The sequence below is a fragment of the Hylobates moloch genome, unplaced genomic scaffold, assembly GCF_009828535.3.
Source record: "Hylobates moloch isolate HMO894 unplaced genomic scaffold, HMol_V3 SCAFFOLD_10, whole genome shotgun sequence".
NCBI classification, from domain to species: Eukaryota; Metazoa; Chordata; class Mammalia; order Primates; family Hylobatidae; genus Hylobates; species Hylobates moloch.
Genome location: NW_026652285.1, coordinates 18,970,863 through 18,992,497, shown reverse-complemented (window position 1 = coordinate 18,992,497; position 21,635 = coordinate 18,970,863). Strand labels below are relative to the sequence as shown.

The 21,635-nt window shown below is 52.2% G+C and overlaps 1 protein-coding gene and 1 long non-coding RNA gene across 2 annotated transcripts; one reads left to right on the top strand and one right to left on the bottom strand.

The window, feature by feature from the left end:
* Nucleotides 1-862: 862 nt before the first annotated feature.
* Nucleotides 863-10,356, top strand: TMEM92 (transmembrane protein 92). The gene is made up of 6 exons (XM_032162600.2): nt 863-946; nt 3,948-4,042; nt 7,167-7,192; nt 8,006-8,080; nt 8,251-8,446; nt 8,644-10,356. Exons 2-6 carry the CDS (start codon nt 3,974-3,976, stop codon nt 8,755-8,757), a joined length of 480 nt encoding a protein of 159 aa, XP_032018491.1. The 5' UTR covers nt 863-946; nt 3,948-3,973; the 3' UTR covers nt 8,758-10,356.
* Nucleotides 10,357-10,454: 98 nt separating this feature from the next.
* LOC116474126 (uncharacterized) lies at nt 10,455-13,662 on the bottom strand. Its single transcript, XR_004249610.2, has 4 exons — nt 13,399-13,662; nt 11,884-11,967; nt 11,078-11,301; nt 10,455-10,582 (listed from the first exon to the last, which is right to left on the bottom strand). It is a non-coding gene; the product is annotated as an uncharacterized LOC116474126 (long non-coding RNA).
* Between the last annotated feature and the right edge of the window lie 7,973 nt (nt 13,663-21,635).

Below are 21,635 nucleotides of genomic sequence, written 5' to 3'. Positions count from 1 at the left end.
GAGTGCCACCTGTGCTGGGTGTGGCGTCTCAAGCGCTGCATGGTTCTGATCCTGACTCAGCACCTCATGTCCTGTGCGACCTGGCCTTCCCGCCCTCCGGGCCCCGGTTGCCTCCTCTGAGAAGGGCGTAAGTGGGCCGGCTGGCCTCGGAGGCCCCTCCTTCCAGCTGGGCCCCGGCAAGATGCACAATCAGCTCATTCTTTAGTGAATGCACTGGGGGGCCCAGCGAGCGTTTATGAAGACATTTCGAAGTGGCTGCTCTTGGGAAACCCCAGATGGAATTTGGCGTTGAATCTAGGGGGCCGCTGACTGCATGAGGCCTCTGGGTTTCTGTGCTGGTGTATGCCTGAGCACCTGCACACGCTGCCCTCCTGGTGCCAGGTGACGCGCCGAACAGAAGAGGCTGGCCTTGTCCAGGACCCTCCTTCCTCTAGAACAGCCGCTCTCTGCTCAGTCTGGGAGGGGGTCCATGGTGCTCCTGCCCCCTTCTGACCTCACCCACCAAAAATCCTAGGGCCCTGGGGTCATGATGAATGCTAACAGGCCCTGGTGTTCTTGGCCTGGCCTGGGACCACCCACTTCCAGGCTCCTCGTCTTGTCCCCATCTGCAGGAAGGAACATAGGGCAGTTTGGTGTCATGGAAGGAACTGGGGGCCCAGCCGAGGGGCTCAAGAGCCCTTCAGACTCTGCCTGGTGAGTCAAGTGCTAGAGACCTCACTTCTTCATTGGAAGACGTGGAGTGGGGGTGGAGTTTGTTCCTAGGACATTGTAGGGATGTGGATAGCATTGCCAGATTTTGTTTTGTTTTGTTTTTCTTTTTAGAGCGAGGGTGGTGCTCTGTCACCCAGGCTGGAGTGTAGTGGTGTGATCTCAGCTCACTGCAGCCTTGAACTCCTAGGCTCAAGTGATCCTCCCACCTCAACTTCCAGAGTAACTGGGACTACAGGTACATGCCACCACACCAGCTTAATTGCTTTTCTTTTCTTTGTTTGCAGAGACAGGGTCTTGCTATGTTGCCCAGGCTGGTCTCAAACTCCTGGGCTCAAGTGATCTTCCTACCTCGGCCTCTCCAAGTGCTGGGGTTATAGGCGTGAGCCACTGTGCCTGGCCTGGTTGCCAGTTTTAACAAAGAAAAATACAGAACATCCCATTAAATGTGAATTTCAGATAGAAAAGCAAATTTTAGCATAAGTATGTCTCAAATATTGCATGGGCCCAGGTGTGGTGGCTCACCCCTGCAATCCCAACACTTCGGGAGGCCGAGGTGGGCATATCACTTGAGGCCAGGAGTTGGAGACCAGCCTGGCCAACAAGGTAAAACCCTGTCTCTACTAAAAATACAAAAAATTAGCTGGACATAGTGGCACATGCCTGTAATCCCAGCTACTTGGAAGGCTGAAGCATGAGAATTGCTTGAATCTGGCAGGTGGAGGTTGCAGTGAGCTCACACCACTCCACTCCAGTCTTGGTTCTCCAAAAAAAAAAAAAAATATATATATATATATATTGCATGGGACATAATTATACTAAAATGAAATTATTCATTGTTTATCTGAAATTTGGATTTACCTAGGCCTCCTGTCTTTTGTCCGGCAACCCTAGATCTGGGTCAGGTTGATGCCAGAGACCCAGAGAGCAACTATGCCAGCCTCCTCCCCCTCCTCCTGCCCCTCTTCAGGGCACTGGTGCCCGCCTAGTTCCCTCACCCCCACTCCTGCTGACCCCCCACATCTGTCCCTTGAGTTCCCACATGCCCTTCTCAGCACCCTCATTTCACCCCCCAGGGTATCTTCCTCCTGTAAGCTCAACCATTTTCCCATTTTCCTCTCCCCTAAGGGCCACACCTCTGTAGGGCTCCCAGCCTGGGCAGGATAGCAGGGAGTGTGGGGTAGAGACCCCAGGCCTTGCTGGTCCAGTGGGGCCTGGGTGGGGACAAGAAGAACCCTGGAAGCCCAAGTTGGCAACGACTCAAGAGGTGGAGGCCCCAGCACTCTCAGGACTAGGTCCCCCTGCCAAGGTCCACCTGCAGGAGAGGAGGGGAGAGGGCGGTCCCTTCCCTTCTCCAAGCTCACAGTCACTTCAAATACAGAGGGGCCAGATCCCAGTACCCATCGGATCAGGAAACTGGAAGATTATCTTCTTAAGGGCCAAAAAGGGCTAGGAGGTAATGGGAAATAGAGACAGGGAAAGGGAGAGAGAGAGCAGGGAGACAGCATAAGAAACAGACCGAGACTGGGGGTGCAGGACCAAACCAGAGACAAGGAGAAGGGACCAGAGAAACCGAGAAAAACAGACGCCTCCGCCGAGGCAGACAGAGGTGAACAGAGAGAGGAGAAACAGACGGGAGAACAGAGGGAAAGGCTGGGAACTCGAGAGAAACTGGGTGCAGACAGATGGGAAGAAACCGAAACAGAAAAACAGAGGCTGGGAGAAACGCAGAGAGACACAGAGGGGTTAAACATAAGACAGAGAACATGACTGGGAGAGATGAGGGAGAAGGGTCAGAGGCAGAGAACAAGGAAAGAGAAGAAACGTCCCCGACGTCGGGGGTGTTTTTCAGGGGTCAGGACAGATTGGCGACACAGCAGGAGGCGCCCAAGGACATGACGTTGAGCCTCTCAGGGTCCCCCTTCGCCGGGCCAGGGAGCAGCGCCCCACTCTCCATCGCCCCCTCGCCCTCTCCCGCGGTTCTGGCTGCGCTGCTCCTGCCTCGCCCTCGCCCAGCGCCCCCAGCCCACCAGCCCCGGCCGCGCCCCTCCCGGCTCCCGGGGGCACCCGCGCTGGGCGACGCTGCCACCTGCCGGCCGCTCCCGGGAGCTCCGCGCTTGGAGTGCTGGAGGCGGCGGCTGCAGGGGGCTCGGAATCAGGCCCCGCCGCACTGGGGCGGCCTCTGCGGAGTCTTTCCAGGAATCTGGATGGGCCTGCTCGCCCGCGCCCCGGCGGGCCTGGCAGAGGACCAGCCCCAGCTGCGGACCCCGGGGCAGTCTAAACCCTGAGGCCTTGATTTCCCGTTTTGTCAATGGGAGAAAATGCACCAACACCTCCCGTAGGATTTCAAGAGGGGAGGGGACACGAAGGTACCCACGTTGTGCTCCTGGTCTTGCTTCCTCGACCTGGAAATCTCAGGTCACTCTGAAATCAGCCAGGCTGCCCCGTCCCTCCCTTTTTGGCCAAAACACAATGGGGAGATATCCCCCAACCATAACCCCTCAAACATAACCCCTCAAAATGTACCCTAGAACCTTCGCCTTCCCCTCCCTCAACCTCTGCCCTCATTTGACTTCTCGCCAGACCCAGAGGTCCAGATAAGAAGGGGCTTCCACGTCCCCCTCCCACTCTCGCCGGTCCCGGCACCCCTCCCTGGAGTCTGGGGCACTTAGGAGTGCAGGAGTTGGGGGTTAGGAAGGCCCAGCTCAGCGGTGTGGAGTTGACCCCACCTCTTTTTAAATTTAGGTTATTTATTTATTTAGAGACGGAGTCTCATTCCGTCGCCCAGGCTGGAGTGCACTGGCGTGATCTCGGCTCACTGCAACCTCTGCTTCCCGGGTTCAAGCGATTCTCCTGCCTCAGGCTCCTGAATAGCTGAGATTACAGGCAGCTGCCACCACGCCCGGCTAAATTTTGTATTTCTAGTGGAGACGGGGGGTCTCACCATGTAGGCCAAGCTGGTCTCGAACTCCTGACCTGAAGTGATCCTCCCAAAGTGCTGTATTACAGGCGTGAGCCACCGCGCCCGGGACCGCTTTTTAAAAAATCTGTTAATCTCTTCTACCTCCCAAATCCCAAAACCCAACCGATACCTCTGCGCCTCCCTTCCTCCCTTCCTCCTCCCAGCCCCTGCCTGCCCGGAGTCCGCCTCTCCCGGTGCAGCTCCGCCCCCATCCCGAGGCGGGGCCCCATATGTGGAGAGAAGTGGGAGAGGTCGCAGCCCCGCCTTCTCTACACAGGAAAGCTCAGTGGCCCCCAAGCCAGGATGTCCCAAGCTTGGGTCCCCGGCCTCGTGCCCACCTTGCTGTTCAGCCTGCTGGCTGGCCCCCAAAAGGTGAGACTGGGAGGTAAGGTTGTTGAACTTTTGGGCCCTACCCTTGTAGGTCAGGAGCCTGCTTCTGGAGCCTGGTCGCCACCTTCCTTAATCAGGATTTCCTCCTGACCACACACAATTAGCTACTTCCTTTCTCTCTTTGCTGTGGAGGTGGAGGTGGGGGCAGCGGAGGAGGCTTTGGGAGAGCCTGGGTTCTCCCACTTCTGAGGGGGATCCTGTGGTGGGCAGTGGCCACCACCCACCACCTTATCTGACACCTAGCACGTCTCTGTGAATAGGGACTTTGGACCCTGTATTAGCCTCAGCTTATCCTTCCAGCTCCTTCCCGCCTGAGGTCTGGACACCTGGGCCAGCACGTAGCCCCAGCTCTGTTCCTTCAGTGCTGGGGGACCCTGGGATGTCCCCCACCCTCTTTGGGACTGTGTCTCTGCTTGTTCCCTAGGGGAGAGAAGGCTCTTTTGTCCCCTTCTAGAGGTAAGTAATCCCAGCCTGTGGTGGGATTTAACCTGGCTGCCTGACCAAGGCTGGGGTGACCTCTGAAATCTGTGATTTTGAGAGGGAGGTGTAGGGTTTGAGTGTTCCCTCAGCCCTTCTGTTCCTCCCAAGTAAACTCTACAGGTGATGGGGGAAGGCTATCCGGTCCTGGGATGGGTGTTTATCCTGGGAACAGAGACGGGTCTAGAACATGCATTTGTGACTTCTTTCCATTTAAGAACCAGAGGGAAGTCAGGGTCTTCCATAATCAGGATTTCAGAACAGGGCACCTTCACACATCTGGGCTGAGCTTTCAGAGTGGCTCTGCCAAAACCCTTCCGTGGACCCGGGTTAGTGAGCAAGGTGTTCCTTCTAAATCACTGGGCGGTCAGTTTGTGTCAATGCTGGGCTGGGCATCCTCTGGTTTACTCCTCCCACCAACCCCAGGGGTGGGGTGCTGTTAATGCCTTCAATTCTGGAGTTAAGTAAGCTGAGATTTACTTACTCCCAGCCCAAGACCACCCTGACGCTCCATAAAACTCAGCCTCTGAACCACCCCAGACAAGACTACCCCCTGGTTAAAATGTGGGGAGACAATCTGGGAGAAGAGCTCCTCCCCCTCCCAAACTGGAACTTGAGACTAATTTACTAAACCTGTTAATTATCCATTACTTATTAGTTGGGGTCCAGGAAAATGACAAAGGCCAGTGTGGGGTCTGAGGGGGAAGGGGTGCTGCTGAGTGCCTGGATGGACCCCTTGATCTGTCTCCAAGTTCTCTCTCTGTATATATATATATTTTTAATTTAAATAATAGAGGCCAGGTGCAGTGGCTCATGCCTGTAATCCCAGCACTTTATGAGGCCGAGGCAGGCAGATCATGAGGTCAGGAGTTTGAGACCAGCCTGACCAACAACCCCATCTCTACTAATAATACAAAAATTAGCCAGGCGTGGTGGCACGTGCCTGTAATCCCAGCTACTTGGGAGGCTGAGGAAGGAGTATCACTTGAACCTGGCAGGCGGAGGTTGCAGTGAGCTGAGATTGCACTACTGCACTCCAGCCTGGGCAACAGAGCGAGATTCCATCTCCAAAAAAAAAAAGAAAAAGAAAAAAGAATAGTGACAGGGTCTCACTATGTTGGCCAGGTTGGTCTTAAACTCCTGGCCTCAAGCAATCCACCCACCTCAGCCTCCCAAAGTACTTAGGATTACAGGGATGAGGCACTGCACCCAGCCTGTCTCCAATTCTATAGTCATTCCTGTGTGCTGTGTGATTTGGATTCACAGACTCACCCTTTCTGGGCCAACCTGCAGGGGTTCCTTCCTGTTCCTGACCCCACAAGGGGACAAAGCCTGTGAGATGGTACTCAGCCTGGGACTGAGCATGGAAAAGGGGAATTACCCCAACTCTTATTGGCTATCACTGGTATTCTTATCTTTAGTGTTGTGATTTGCGATTGAAATATTTCGTAAAGGTATAAAGATAAAGATAATGGTGGTTTTGCCAGAGCTGGCTTCCTATTTTTTAGCCTTGGTTGTTTGTCCCAGGAGGCTAGGGTGGGGTGACAGATGCCCTTCCCCACCACCCATTTCCTGTGTTCTGGCACCTACACCTCTCCCCCACAGTCTGGGAGCAGCCAGGATGACATGAAACCAGGTAATTGATGAATGCACGTTCATTTATTCTGCAAATATTTTGACTATTGGGTTTTCAACAATGATGCAGCAAAAATCCCTGCCCTCACGGAGTTTGCCTTTTACACAACTGAAGGGAAATTAACAAGATAAAGTAAATATATAGTATGTTAGATGTTGACAAGACATGTGGAGAAAAGTTAAGGACACTAAGGGGAAAGGGTGGTTGTAATTTTGAATAAGGTAACCAGAGAGGGAGGGGCTGGAGCCAGCCTTAGAAGAGTGTTCCAAGACAGTGCGGCTTTGACACACAATTGTTATCAATGGAGTGAAATTCCGTAAGATGCCCTGGGTGCCCTGCAGACCTAGTATAGAAGAGGGGGAAGCTGATTTGGGAGGCGGGGTCCTAGCAGCTTTGCAGAGCATGGAATCCCTAGGCAGGGATCTGAAGGATGAATGGAGGCTCGGACAGGTGTAAAACAGCCAGGTATGTTCAGGGAACTCCCCGCGGGTGTGTGTGAGAGGAAGAGAAAGAATTAGGGGAAGCAAAAGCAGAGGGAGTGCAGCTGCTCACTGGGGGAGTCTCTACCCCAGGGAGCCACCGAAGGGGGCTTCCAGCAAGATTCTTTAGTGATGAGATTTGCATTATAGGAAGAGTCCTCCTGCCCACAGTGTCTGCAGTGACTGAAGGTGGGATAAGGAAAGCCACTAGTGCCCTGAGCCATGGGTGTCCCAGCGGAAGGCAGGTTGGAAGGGTGGTCAGAAGGGATGAGCTTACAAACCTAGGGGTGATGGAATGTGCTGAGAGAGGAAGGGGAGCTGGGGCCAGCCAGGGGTCAGCTGGGCTCCAAGCACTGACCTGGGAACATGGTGGAGTGGGATGGGGAGTGGCTTGCAGGAAGAGGCTGAGTCTACTGGGGACTTGCTGCCTGTGAGGTACCTGGGCAGCATCTGAGTGGAGACCCCACCCCCACTATCCCCAGTTTATGACCCCGACCTCTCTTTTCTTCCACAGGTTGCAGCCAAATGTGGTCTCATCTTGTAAGTCTGGAGGCCATAACTTCCAATCTGGGGAGGGGGGAGGAGCAACCTAAATCATGCCCTGCATGCCTTGGGGGGTGTGGGGGCCAGAAACTCCATCCGTCCTTAGTCCCAATCCAGCCAGAAACTGTCCCCCCCACTTTCCCAGCCAAAGAGGGAGACCCCACCCTCTCCCTCCACCAACAAACTTGGGGACTTCCACACTTGCGGGCAGGTCTGCAGCTGGATCCCGGTCCTTCTTATTGCAGTGCCAGGCCATCTCCCCTCTGAGGGTCCCCTGGGTCAGAGGCAGGGGGCTAACCCTAATAGAGAAATCCCAGAAGCCTGAGCACAAGGTGGAGCTTGGGTAAGGGTAACTGGGCAGAAAAGTGTTTCCATTATGTCCGCCCTGGGTGTTCTGAAAGCACCTGTTCTCTGACCCCTCATACTCCATGGGCGCCAGCGAGGACTGGCTCTTCCTGGACATGCCATGTGGCCTCTTTCCCCGCACCTCCTTAGAGTTGGATGAGGAGTGTCATGGCCGCTGCAATGCCCCATCTCCACATCTGCCTGCTGAGGTCAACAGGATACTTCTTCTACCCGTGTTACAGATGAGGGGCGTGGGGCCCAACAGGGAGCCATACTGGGCGCAAGTGCACACGCCCTTCCCCAGAGTCCTCCTACTGAGCTCAGAGCGGGGGCCGTACCCCCCACCCCACTAAGGGGTGGCTTGTGCCATGAGCATCTTGGGTGTATTTTGGGGAGGCTGGGATCCTTCTGCCTCTCCATTCTGGTGCCAACTTCTCCTTGCCCTTTTCTGTGACCTCTGACCAGCGCCTGCCCCAAAGGATTCAAATGCTGTGGTGACAGCTGCTGCCAGGAGAATGAGCTCTTCCCTGGCCCCGTGAGGTGAGCCCAGGGCCAGCTCCTTTGGGCGCAGTCCTTGGAGGGGCCTGGTCCTGTGTGGACAAGGCCAGGCACCTGCCGAGGGGGCAGTGTGGGCGGCGGGAGCGGGGAGGTGTGGGGAGTCCCCAGGGTGGCCTGGGGACTCAGGATGCTCTTGGTGGTCCCCACCCCAGGATCTTCGTCATCATCTTCCTGGTCATCCTGTCCCTCTTTTGCATCTGTGGCCTGGCTAAGTGCTTCTGTCGCAACTGCAGAGAGCCGGAGCCAGACACCCCAATGGATTGCCGGGGGCCCCTGGAACTGCCCTCCATCATCCCCCCAGAGAGGGTCAGAGTATCCCCCTCTGTGCCCCCACCCCCCTACAGTGAGGTGGGTGTCTCATCCCCATCCCTACCTTGCCTCTGGCCGGCTGTGCAGCAGGGACAGTGGAGGGCCCTTCGATCCTGGAGGGCACTCTGCACCCAGCATTGGGTCACCCCCTCCCTGGTAACCACACCTCAGCTGGCATGGGGGAGTGGTGGCCGGGGCCAGGGCCCAGAAGACTGAATTCCCTCTTTTCCCTGCAGGTGATTCTGAAGCCCAGCCTGGGCCCAACTCCCACAGAGCCACCCCCTCCCTACAGCTTCAGGCCTGAAGAATATACCAGGGATCAGAGGGGCATTGACAACCCGGCCTTCTGAGTCACCTCCTGCCTGGAATCTTGCCATCAGCAACCTCCTCCCCAGTGCCTCCTGGATCAAGCTAGAGACTGCTGGCACCCCAGGAATGTCCCTGCCCATCCTGCCATGTCTCTGTTCATTCTTGGATTTAACTTATTACTTTTTCTGCCTCTGTTTCCACCCCAGCTGCCTCTCTTGTCCTGAGGGTTAGGCTGGAGTGACAGTATCTGCCCACCCCCCAACCCAAGAAAGAGGCTGCCGGAAAGAATATGCCGACCGTTGGAAGTGCCCAACAGTAGAATGGGCTACTGTGAGGAGTAGTAAAAGCCCCATTTCTGGAGGCTGCAAATCTTGACTGGACAGCCAGCTCTGAGATTTTATCAGAGCACTTCTGTACCTGTGGGACATTGGACTGGATGAGCCCTGAGCCAGCTTCCACTCCTACCTGAATAGAGAGCTCACTGTACCCACCCGCAACACATGATAAACACATGTCCTCACTGAATGTTACTGATTGCGGCTGAGGGCGTGCCTCTGGCTGTGTGGGGAGGGGGTGGAGAGGTGAGCCCAGGCACTGCTGGGGGGTGTGGTGATGGAGTTGCTGCGCCCCAATCCCACCACTGATGAGCCATCTGGGAGGTCTAGGAGGACAGTCCATCCATGGGCCGCTCTTGGGGAGAGGCTTATTCTAGATGCATTGGCTGTCTGTTTTTTGATATCTCTGTGTGCCAAAGAGCCTGGAAATGGGGTGCACATGTCCCTTGTGTGGGTTTCCCAATCCCTTCCGCCCACGGCTTTCCTGGGACACATGGAGCCCAGCTCTCTAGCTGTCTTACCGTGAGTTGGTGAGAAGTTGCCCCAGGAAGCAGCCCTGGGACAGCCCATTCTGCTGTTGATAGCAGGAAACCACCTGCTGGGAGATGATGGGGGTGGGGAAAAGCCCAGGAGAGCAGTGGGTGGGGCTGGGCATCTGTGGAGTGGGGCTTTAGGAGACCTTGAACGGCCCCACCCTGGAATCTCCTACAGGAAGGGGAGGAGGTGGCAGGTTCCACCCTTCTCTACCAGCCCCGCTCGCTCGTGGGAGTTAACCCCCCTAGGGGAAAAGAGTCTTCACTGGGGTTCAACCCATGGGGGCCTGGCATAGTCATGCAGAATGGGGCAGGACAGTGCCAGTGCCTAGGGACTCAGACAGGGCTGGGTGCCTCCACCCTGATTTTTGCCTTTGCACTGCGCCCCCACAGCCCACTCAATGCCAGCCTCCTTCTCCAGGCAGAGGACCCCGTGTCAATGCTGGCCAAAGCTCCCAGGAGGGTTGGAGGTAGAACTGACCCTGGTGTGCCAACAGGGGTGCCTCCTTTAGTGCTGTCCCAATAATGCCCATCCTGGGGGCATCAGGACACAGGCAGGTGGCAGAGCTGGGGGCAGCTTGATGGCACAGGCAGCCCCAAAGATGCCAGGAACAGGGACTGTCCAGGTGTGGGTTCCCAGTGGAGATAGGGCCCAGGAAGGAGTGCAGCAGTTACTGACAAGATAGTGCCAGGGTTGGCCATAGGAGAATGAGCCCAAGCGTAAGTGGAAGTTTCCTTTTACTTTCAGGGATTGGTCAGGGGTGGCAGAAAACATGTGGGTTCTTTGTGTAGATGTGGCTAGTTCCAATTAGAGAAGTCCTGGAGCTGATGTTGCCCTCACCATGATAGCAGAAAGATGTTGAGAAATGGGCTTGGGAGACCTGGAGGAGAAGTTACCCTCAGCCTGGACGTTGCCTTCCTTTCATCACAGGGCCTTTAACTCCTAGGGAGTAGCAGAGTGGCCCAAGGGAAAGTGGCCATCCTAGTGTTGCTGTGACCTGGTGACAGAAATGGAAACCTCTGTGGCTTTTCTGGTCATCCTTGGTGGGAGTGGAAATGGTATCACCTTTCTAGAGGGCCATCTGGCACCACGTAATCATGCCACAGATCTTTACAAAGCTCCTGCTATGTAGGAAACACTATGCCTGGCACTGGGTATCTATTAAAATGTAAAATGCACGTGACCTGGCCATTCCACTTCTAGAAATGAGCCTTCAGAAGTGCTCATACAAAAGAGCTCACTAAGTACCATGCACTAACTCATTGTGCCACCAGAGTTCCCTATGCAGCCTTTTAAAAGAATAAATAGGATCTGTAGCACCAACCCTGCAAAGCGTCCATCACTTATTGTTACAGAGAAAAGGCAAGTTGCGGAACTGCCTATGATCTCAGTTTGTAAGGATATAAGCCACACATATTTTATTTTATGTATGTATATTTTTTCTTTGCAAATATGTAGATAAGATCTAGAAGGATATAAACCAATCACTCACCACACTTCCAATAGTTGTTGGCCCCAGGAGTGGGAGGTAGGTAGCGAATTGCAAGCGGGTCTCCTTCCTTTGTATGCTTTGGCACTGCGTGTTTTTTACAATCAGCAAGCATTGCTTTTGTAAATTTGAAGAGATTTGTTTACTGGAAACTGTAGGCAGCTTTAGAAGTTTATGAAGATTCGCCTTGTGAACTTTGATCAATGGCAACTGATAAATTATCAGCCCTGGTATGTGGAAGAGAATACAAGGACTTTAGACTGCGGTACCCACCTGACATGGATGTGACCCGGGGGATAGACACATGATGGGAAAGCCCGGGCGCCTGCCAGACATACACAAAGCCCACATCTCAGACCTGTGCAGGACTTACGAGGTGTATAATGAATGAGAGAAACAGTGAGCTGGTTGGTTGGGTGAATGAGCAGTTTCACGGTGATGGAGAATTTCATCCCTCGTGGCTGGTTTAGTTGCTCAAACCCAGTGAGTGAATAATGAAAGATGGAATGAATGAATGAAGATTAAATGAGTGCATGAATGAATGAATGAATGAGGAGATCTGCCACCAGATATCTGTAAAGAAACACAGTCTAGTTAACATCAAGGAGATGTTCCTCGTGGCTGTGCACTTGAATTTCTATCTGCAGGGACTCCCCAGAGGACTGGGAAATGCAGGAAAGGCTGTAGGGTGGGGGCATGTTGAAGCGGGAGGGCCTTAAGGCACTTGCGCCAGGGATGCAGGAGGGGAGGAGAAAGGGGCTGCTGCTGAGGGAAGTGAGGAGAGGGATAAACACCAGCAGGAATCTTACCTCACCCTCCAGCTGAGATGCAGAACTCCAGCTTCTGACATTTCGCCTTCTGCATCCAACATCTTCAGGCTTTGGTGTGCCCATCTGTACAGTGAAGAGGTGGCCCCTTCTGGCTCTGGTAGGATGTAGCTCTGAATCCAAAGTTGGGAAGGGGCCTGGCACAGTGGCTCATGCCTGTAATCCCAGCACTTTAGGAGGCTGAGGCGGGTAGATCACTTGAGGTCAGGAATTCGAGACCAGCCTGGCCAACATGGTGAAACCCTGTCTACTAAAAACACAAAAATTAGCTGGGCGTGGTGGTGGGCACCTGTAATCCCAGCTACTTGGGAGGGTAAGGCACGAGAATCGCTTGAACCTGGGTGGCGGAGGTCGCAGTGACCTGAGATCATGCCACTGTACTCCAGCCTGGGCGACAGAGCGAGACTCCGTCTCAAAAACAAACAAACAAAAAACAAAGTTGGGAAGGGCCAAGTGAGAATATTCAGAGACGCTCCTTAACACCAACAGGCTTCCCTCCACTCTACCTTGGCCACACTCTCAAGTGGACATACCTTATCTTGTCAGCCCTGATCACCTCAAGCCTCCCACTCTGAACATCACCTCCTGTACCGCCAGCTCAGGTAGGTCCTGTGTCGCCACCACACCATGCCAGCAATTCTCTGAGCCCACCCAGCCCTCTGAGCCAGCGGTCTTTGCCTGTTGGCAGTGCCATCACCATGTCCTTAAACCATCCTTACAGTCACTACCCTGCATCCTTTACTCCTTTTCCCCATTCACTGTGCTCACCCGGAGAAACTCCAGTTGGATCCAACTATGGCTCAAGAACCAGCACCCCTGTGTGACCAGACTCATTTCCAAATCAAAACCACACTTCTCGCGCAGGCCCTCGGTTCCTCTAACATGCTTTCACAGCTTCACTTCCTTGCTCTTGAAATGACTTATTTCAAATCTCCGACACCCCCAACCTCAATTTCAGCTGGCAATGCCACCACACACTTCAGAGAAAGAATGGATGCGCCCACACCAGCACACCTCGCTTCCGCGCCCCACACCTGCCACCCAGTATCCACGTGTGCCCCCTGCCCCCGCCAGAGCACAGTGGAAGCCGTGTCGCGCTCCTCCAGCCTGCACTGGGCCCCAGCCCTCCTGCTCCTTGGGGTCTGGCCCCTCAGTTGTCTCTGCAGAGCCTTTCTCCCCTTCCCTGGATCATTATCATCCGCTTATAACATGCCCCGCCCTCCATCCTTTAGAAACTCTCCCTGGAGGCCCCCAGCCCCTCTGGCATCTGCTGTTCCACCTCCCCCCCCCCCCCCCCCCCCTCCCCCCTCCCTCCTCCCCCCTCCTCCCCCCTCCCCTCTTTCATTCTGTGCTGCTCCAAGCAGCCGTTTGTCCCCACCGTTACAGGAGATGACTCTCGTCCAGATCATCAGTGACCTACATGTCACCAAGGCCAAAGGTCCCTTCCCCTGCCTATCTCTCAGTGGCATTTGACATGCTTGGCCATGGCTTCCTTACCTGTTTTTCCGATGTCTCCGACTCCACCTTCCCCTGGTTTCCCTGCTCCACACGGCTTTCTCCTCAGGAGCCTTCACTTCCCCCTCCTCCGCCCTCTCTCAGTGATGGCTGCCCCGGAGGTCTGTCTTGGGGTCTCCGGTCTTCATCTTTGTTCATTCCCGTAGTGGCTATCATCCTGATCTGCGGCTTCACAGACCATCTCCGGTCTGATGAATCTCAAGACTTAATCTCCCGCCGAGACTTCTTCCTGGGACTCAGACTCATATATTTAACTACCTCACGCCTCCTCTTGGATGCCTAATGAGCATCTCCCAGCCAAAAGCAGGTTCGAATTTCCCTCCACCACCCCCTCAAATCCAGTCCTTCCCAAGGTCTCCTATCATAAATAGATGGCGCTCCCCATTCGCCCAGCTGTGTAGGCTAAAACACTAAGAAGTTATTGTGATTTCTCTTTCCCTCACCCCATCATCCTGACAGTGCTGCCTCCAAAATAGACCTAAGCCCACTTATACCATTTCACGGTTACAGCCCTCGACCAAGCCACCTTCATCCCTAGCCCAGCCTATCCTAATGACCTACCTGATTTCTGCCTCCAGGCTTGTCTCCATCTCGCCCCCTGCAGTTTATCCCACACACTGCACTTAGGGAGATCTTTCTAAAGCACAAACAAGACTTGTTATTCCCATGCTTAAAATCCTCCACTGAGGCGGAGGTTGCAGTGAGCTGAGATCGTGCCACTGCACTCCAGCCTGGGTGACAGAGCGAGACTCCGTCTCAAAAAAAAAAAAAAAATCCTCCAATGGGCTGGGCGCCGTGGCTCACTCCTGTAATACCAGCACTTAGGGAGGCCAAGGTGGGAGGGAGCATCGCTTGAGCCCAGGAGTTCGAGATCAGCCTGGGCAACATAGAGAGACCCCCGTCTCTACAAAAAATACAAAAAGTATGTTTGTATTTTTTGGCTTCACTCATGGTGGTGCAAGTCTGTGGTCCCAGCTAACCAATGGCAGGGCGGGGTAGGGGGGAGGTGGGGCAGGGGGAGGCTGAGGTGGGAGGATTGCTTAAGAGATCAAGAGGTTGAAGCTGCAGTGAGCTGTGATCGCACCACTGCACTCCAGCCTGGGTGACAGAGCGAGACCCTATTCAAAAAAAAAAATAATAAAAAAAAGTTGCCCATTGCACTTGGAATAAACTTCAAACCCCTGATCGTAGCTGGCAGGACTTAGGCGGTGTGGCCCCTCCCTTGCCCTCAAGCGTCTTCTCCTACTTCTCCTCCCTTCTCACTGCATGGTAGCCACATTGCCTTCTCTCTGGGACTTGACTATCCCAAATCTTGGCCTGGCCCAGGGCCTTTGAGGGCTTTTCTGCTTGGAACTTCCTTCCCTCCCAACTCCCTCCTCCCAGTCTTCACAGGGCTGCTGTATTTTCACCATTCAGGTTCCCAGAGGGGCCAGCATGTGCAAAGGCCTGAGGAGGGAAGGAGCTTGGGGGCTGGAGAAACTTAAACGAGACCCTTCCTTCCTTCAAAACCCGCTAAGATTCTGCAGGGTTCAGTGGCATGTACCTGTAGTCCCAGCTGCTCCGCAGGCTGAAGCGGGAGGATCAAGTGAGCCCAGGAGTTCAAGGTTGCAGTACACCATGACTGCACTTGTGAACAGCCACTGCTGTTTTAAAAAATAAAAACCCCTTGTCGGGGCGCGGTGGCTCAGGCCTGTAATCCCAGCACTTTGGGAGGTCTAGGCAGGAGGGTAGCTTGAGCCCAGAAGTTCGAGACTAGCCTGGGCAACAAGGTGAAACCCCATCTCTACTAAAAATAAAATACCCCAAGAGTCTGAAAAGAGGGTTATGTGTTTCCTCAGGCTGCTGTAACAAAGAACCACAGAGTGGGTGGCTTAAAAGAACAGAAATTTATTATCTCTCAGTTCTGGAGGGCAGAAGTCTGAAATCCAAGCATGGCTAGGGTTGCCCTTGCCTATCTTCTGGCCGCTGCTGGCAACCCTGGATGGCCGTTGGCTTATGGCTGCCCTCCAGATTCTGCCTCTACAGCACAGAGCATTCCCTCCCTTCCTTCCTTCCTTCCTTCCTTCCTTCCCCTCCCTTCCCTTTCTTCCTCTCTCCCTCTCTCTCTTTCTCTCTCTTTTCTTTTTTCTTTCTCTCTTTCTTTTTCTCTTTCTCTCTTTCTTTCTCTTTGTTTCTTTTTCTTTCCTTCCTTCCTTCTTTCTTTTTTCAGAGACAGGGTGTCGCTTTTGTCACCCAGGCTGGAGTGCAGTGGGGTGATTATAGCTCACTGCAGCCTGGAACTCCTGGGCTTGAGCAATCCTCCTGCCTCAGCCTCCCAAAGCGCTGGGATTACAGGTGTAAGCCATCATGCCCAGCCTATCATTTTCTTCTGTGTCTATGCGTATCCCCCTTTTCCATCTCTGATAAGGACACTCTTCATTGGATTTAGACTTCACCCTAATCTAGAATGATCTCATCTCAAGATCCTTATCTTAATTACACCTGAAAAGGCCCTTATTTCAAATAAGGTCACACGCTTAGGTTTTGGCTGAAGAAACATAATTTAACCCACGAGAGAGGATATATTTCTAGGCTTTTAATCTGGGTGGGATCGCTGAGGCAGGAGGACCTCAGAGATCACCTGAAAAAGCAGATCTCTAAGCATATTCCCTGAAAAACTAGTTCTAAGTGATTTTTTTTTCTAGAGGATTTTTTTAAGGGTGGGGGGAGTATTCTGTGTTCAGATAAATTTGGAAAATGCTGCATATACCTCCCACACTAGAAGATTCACAGTTCACATTAGTGTATTAAAGGGCTGAGAATTCACGGTAAAGAAGCATTATGTATTTATGTAAAGCATCATTTCCCTAGTTTACTTCACCATAAAACCCCATTTTCTTTCTCATAATCTCTGTAGCATTTTCAGATCACATCAGCCTGTGGAAATTCAAGAGGAATGTTGATGTGACCCAACCTTGTCTGTCTTTAGCTGAGAAAATCAACATCCAGAAAAGGACAAGTGACTCATCCAAGGGCACACTGCTGAGAGGGTCGGAAGTTGATTTAAAACTCAGCCTCCTCAAAATGATAGCGATGGAGACACATTAGTTGTTGATGGGGAGAGAGTGGGTGTGGCTACACAGAGGTCTCACCAGAGAGATCTGTTTGGTGAGGGAGCAGTTCTGCATTTTACTTGAAGTGGTAGTAGTTACACAAATTTGCATGTGATAAAACAACACAGAACTAGGCACACACATTATACCCATGTCAGTTTCCTGGCTTTGATACTTTACATAAGATGTAACCCTTGGAGGGCCTGGCATGGTGGCTTACCCCTGTAATCCCAGCATTTTGGGAGGCTGAGGTGGGCAGATCACCTGAGGTCAGGAGTTTGGGACCAGCCTGGCCAACATAGTGAGATCCTGTCTCTACTAAAAATACAAAAATAACCAGGAGTGGTGGCGCGCCCAGTGCCAGCTACTCCAGAGGGTGAAGCAAGAGAATTGCTGAAACCCAGGGGGCAGAGTTTGCAGTGAGCTGAGATCACACCACTGCATTCTAGCCTCGGGGACAGGAACAAAACTCTGTCTCAAAAAAAAAAGAAAAAGAGACAAAACTCCGTCTCAAAAAAAAAAAAAAAGAGGTGTAACCCTGTAACCCTTGGAGGTCAGGTGCCTCATGCCTGTAATCCCAGTGCTTTGGGAGGCTGAAGCAGGAGGGTTGCTTCAGCCCAGGAGTTCAAGGCCAGTCTGCGCAATATAGTGAAACCTCATCTCTATAAAAAATTAGCTAGGCATGGTGGCACATACCTGTAGTCCCAGCTTAGGGGCTGGGACTATGGGACTACTTGGGAGGGTGAGGTGGGAGGATCGCTGAAGCTCAGGAGTTCGAGGTTGCAGTGAACTATGATCATGCCACTGCACAGCAGCCTGGGCAACAGAGCAAGGACCTGTTTGGAAAAAAAAAAAAAATTGAGAGAAATTTGGCAAAGAAAATTGGGACCTCTTTGTACTATCTTTGCAACTTCCTGTGAATCTATAATAATTTCAAAACAAAAAGTATGAAAAACTGGTTTCCTGCCTCCAGGTTCCAGAGCTTTTAACACTGTCAAAGGTCATTAGATCAAATTTAGGTTTATGCTCTGCTATTCATATGCTTCTAGTACCCAATAAAAAGCACAGTTTATGGGCTGGGTGCAGTGGCTCACGCCTGTAATCCCAGCACTTTGGGAGGTTGAGGCAGGCAGATTACCTGAGGCCAGGATTTCGAGACCAGCCTGGCCAACATGGTGAAACCCTATCTGTACTAAAAATACAAAAATTAGCTAGGCATAGTGGCACACACCTGTAGTCCCAGCTACTTGGGAAGCTGAGGCAAGAGGATCACTTGAGCCTGGGAGGTCAAGACTGCAGTGAGGTGTGATCACTTTGGAGGCTCAGGAAGACAATTTTGTGTTTTGACACAGCAATAGCAGAACTTTCATCAACAATTAGATTTAGAACAGGTTATGCTGCACACATTTTTGCCACATGCCCAGCCACCTGGCTTCTCTTGGAATTGTCTCCACCTGCCCCCACCCCCACCTTCATTCACATAATGACTGTGGAACTGGGGGCAGCCATTTCCATTTCATACAATGTGATTCTGCTTCTCTGGCTACGGTTGACTGGTTCAGGGGTGGGCACTGATCCAATCTGGGGCAATCAGAGCCCTTCCCTGAGAATTTTTCTATTTGGAGCTCAGGGAATCTGTCCAATCCTAGATTGCTCAGGTAGTAAAAGTGTGAGATGGAGATGGGGCCACTGGTGGCCATGTTAGCCCCTTATGTGAAAAAACCTGGTTGAGTGAGAAGGAATGAAGCCAACATTCAAAGGAAAGTAAAGACAGGAGACAGAGAGAAAGTCCTGTTAACCTTGCGGTGCCTGTTTCTGTTTCTGAAATCCAGCTGCCAGTATGGCCTGGCTACTCCTCCCTTCCTTGGCAACCAAAAAGCTAACACATCTCTCATTTGGGCTGCGGGGTGTTGTTTTGTTTTGTTTTGTCTTAGTTTTCATTGTTTCAGACAGGGTCTTTCTCTGTCACCTAGGCTGGAGTGCAGTGGTGTGAACACAGCTCACTGCAGCATCGACCTCCCAGGCTCAAGTGAACCTCCTGCCTCAGCCTCCCCAGTAGCTGGGATGACAGACACATGCCACCAAGCCTGGCTAATTTTTAAAAGTTTTTGTAGAGATGAGGTCTCACTATGTTGCTGACTGGCCTAGAACTCCTGGGCTCAAGCAATCCTCCTTCCTCACCCTCCAAAGTGCTGGGATTACAGGTGTGGGCCACAGCACCCAGCGACATCTCTCATTTTGCTCAAGGTAGTTTGAGTTGGTTTATCATCACTTGCAATCCAAAGAGCCTAAAGTAGCCTATAGACCAACTCCCTCACTTTATAGATGAAGAAATGGATTCCGAGAAAGTCCATGACATCCCTAAGGTTGAGGTCAGTGAGTAGCTAAGCTAGAATTAAATCGCAAACATCCTGATGGGAACACTCATTTGTTTTTGCATAGCCGCTCCTCCTGCCACGCCATGTGACATTTCCAAAGCCTGACAACATTTCCAAAGTCCTCAGTTGGAGGGAAATGCACCTGAACGTCCTCTTATCCACAAAACAAAGGGGAAAGGATAAAAATAGAAGACCCCTGAAATATAACTGGAGATCTGGGACCTGGGGGATTGGTGCAGGAAGCTGAGAATGGGGAGAACAAAGTCACATTTGTTAAAGGTAAAAACTGAAAGGACCCTACACTCTATTTGTGCTGAGCTCTCACACAAGGAAGACAGGATCAAAGGAAGTCTTCATCTCTTTGCAAAACTCTCATGCAGGATTCAGATTAAACTGAGCCAAAAAATATCCTCCTAACCGAGGCTAAAAAGAGATCAGAGACCTACTCCAGTGTTGGCTGCCTGTGAATCCCCAAAACTCCCAGCCTTCCGAGGTCACCCTTACCTTTAATATAAAGTTGGGTGGCTCAAGGGAGGATCCAGATGCTTTTCCTGCATGGTTGCACAGCTCCTTGCCAGTCCCCTTGGCTCCTACAGCTGACATTCTCTTCCCATCCTCTCCCCCCAGCCTAGACACAGCATTCTTCCTGTTCCGCCCACCCCCGACAAGCACTGCTAATCAAGCTGCTGTGTGGATCTGACTTTTCCTGCAGTTTCAGGGTAACAGAGAGGGGCGTGATGGGCCCTGGCAGGTTTTCAGGAGTTTTGGTTCCTCCTGGGCCACGTAATATATGAGGCTAACAGAGTGAGCCTGAATCAGACTGGTCCCTGCTGAACAGATGACTCAACATCCTGGAAATGTGTAGCAAGATGGTGTCTGGAGCCACCCAAGAACTTGTCCCCAGAACCACAGTGTTTGTTAGTTCCCAGTGGCTTGCTACAGGCAGGTTTTACAACCCCATGAGGCACTTATGCTGGGGTTTCAGGAAGAAGTGGTTGAGGGGCAAGTGGCTTGGTGAGCCTCCCTTTGAGCTACCTAAGACTTGCCAGAGCTTCATCCAGGACAGGCAGAAGCTTTTGGCCCCCACTCCCAGGAACCCTCCTTGGGGGGCCCAGAGAGCCACAATCACTGACATCATCCAGCCCATTGGCTTCTAGTGTCCCCTGAACCTCCACGGCCAAATGGTATTTCATTAGGGGTCCTGGGGCAGAGGGCAGCTTCTAGGCAGCTTCAAACCCCATTCTCTGCAGAACCTGCCGAGAAGGTGACATCTCAAAACACATACGTGTTGTGTGCTGCTTATCCCTGACCCTGCTCGGGTATCCTCACCTGATGCTTCCCTGGCCCTGCCTGTGACTAGGGTTCCCTTCCTCTCCTTATGTCCCCAAAACAACACCAAACAGCCTGCAGCCCACTCTGAAGAGCAGTTTAATGCTTTTTATCTAAGACTTTCCATTTTCAGGAGGTCTGGCCTTCTATGAACAAACATGTTTATCAAGGTGCTTTTTCTAACCCAAAGAGTAATTAGCTCTCTAAAAGCAATTCTGTTTGATTCTGGACCAACAAATGCAATTCACAAACCCTAGCAAAAGTTATTAAATAGTGAGAAATATTCCCCCATCTCCAAAACATGAACCTGATTCATACATATAATTACTGTAGTTCTCATATCCTAGAAAATCCAGGATGTACTGTTGCCAAATCTATTTTCCTTATATGTACCACTGACATTGAAATGGATCCCTTCCTTGACTTTTTTACCTGGAAAGCATCAGAGTTCTTCAGAGTAGCTTCTCAGAGTCTCAGTTACAGGACAAGCCCTGGGGAGTCTTTAAAATCCTAGGAATAAGCCATGAGAACTAGAGGGGTTTAATTTCACAAATTTTTTTTTTTTTTTTTGGCAGGGTCTTGCTTTGTCGCTCAGGCTGGAGTGCAGTGGTGCAATCACGGCTTACTGCAGCCTTGACCTTCTGGGCTCAAGAAATCCTCCTGCCTCAGCCTCCCAATTAGCTAGAACTACAGGCACACGCCACCATTCCTGGCTAGTTTTCTGTTTGTTTGGTTTTGATTTTCGTTTTTTGTAGAGACAGTGTCTTGCTCTGTTGCCTAGGGTGGTCCTGAACTCCTGGGCTCCAGTGATCCTTCCGCCTCAGCCTCCCAAAGTGCTGGAATTACAGGCATGAGCCACTGCACCCAGGTAATTGTAAGAATTCCTAGCAGCCACTCTGACAATTAGCTGCTCCAAACAGCTTCCTCAGAGACAGCCTGAGCCAATGCCTCCTCCCAGGAGGTTGAACTCTCTAGACACAAACCCAGTGACCCACCACCATTCCTTTACACAGTGTCCCTCCTTTTTAGCTCCCATTTGGTTCCTGTTCCACCAGGCCCTCTATAAAGGATGCACAGGGCTCGTGGAGGACTCCAGCTCAACTTCCCTGGGAGCTTTACTAAGATTTCAACATTTTATGCCTTTGGCCGGGAGCGGTGGTTCACACCTGTAATCTCAGCACTTTGGGAGGCTGAGGTGGGAGGATCACTTGGGCGCATGAGTTCGAGGCTAGCCTGGGCAACATGGTGAAATCCTGTCTCTACCAAAAATTAAAAAAAAAAAAAAGGATTAGACAAGTGTGGTGGCGCACACCTGTAGTCCCAGCTACTAGGGAGGCTGAGGCGGGAGGATCGCTTGAACCTGGGAGGTGGAGGTTGCAGTGAGCTGAGATTGCGGCAGTGCACTCCAGCCTGAGGGACA

Coding starts and splice junctions, on each gene's coding strand:
- TMEM92 (XM_032162600.2), top strand. CDS start 3,974: ATGTCCCAAGCTTGGGTCCCCGGCCTCGTGCCCACCTTGCTGTTCAGC. Junction 8,081..8,250: donor CTCTTCCCTGGCCCCGTGAG/GTGAGCCCAGGG, acceptor TCCCCACCCCAG/GATCTTCGTCATCATCTTCC. Junction 8,447..8,643: donor CCCCACCCCCCTACAGTGAG/GTGGGTGTCTCA, acceptor TTTTCCCTGCAG/GTGATTCTGAAGCCCAGCCT.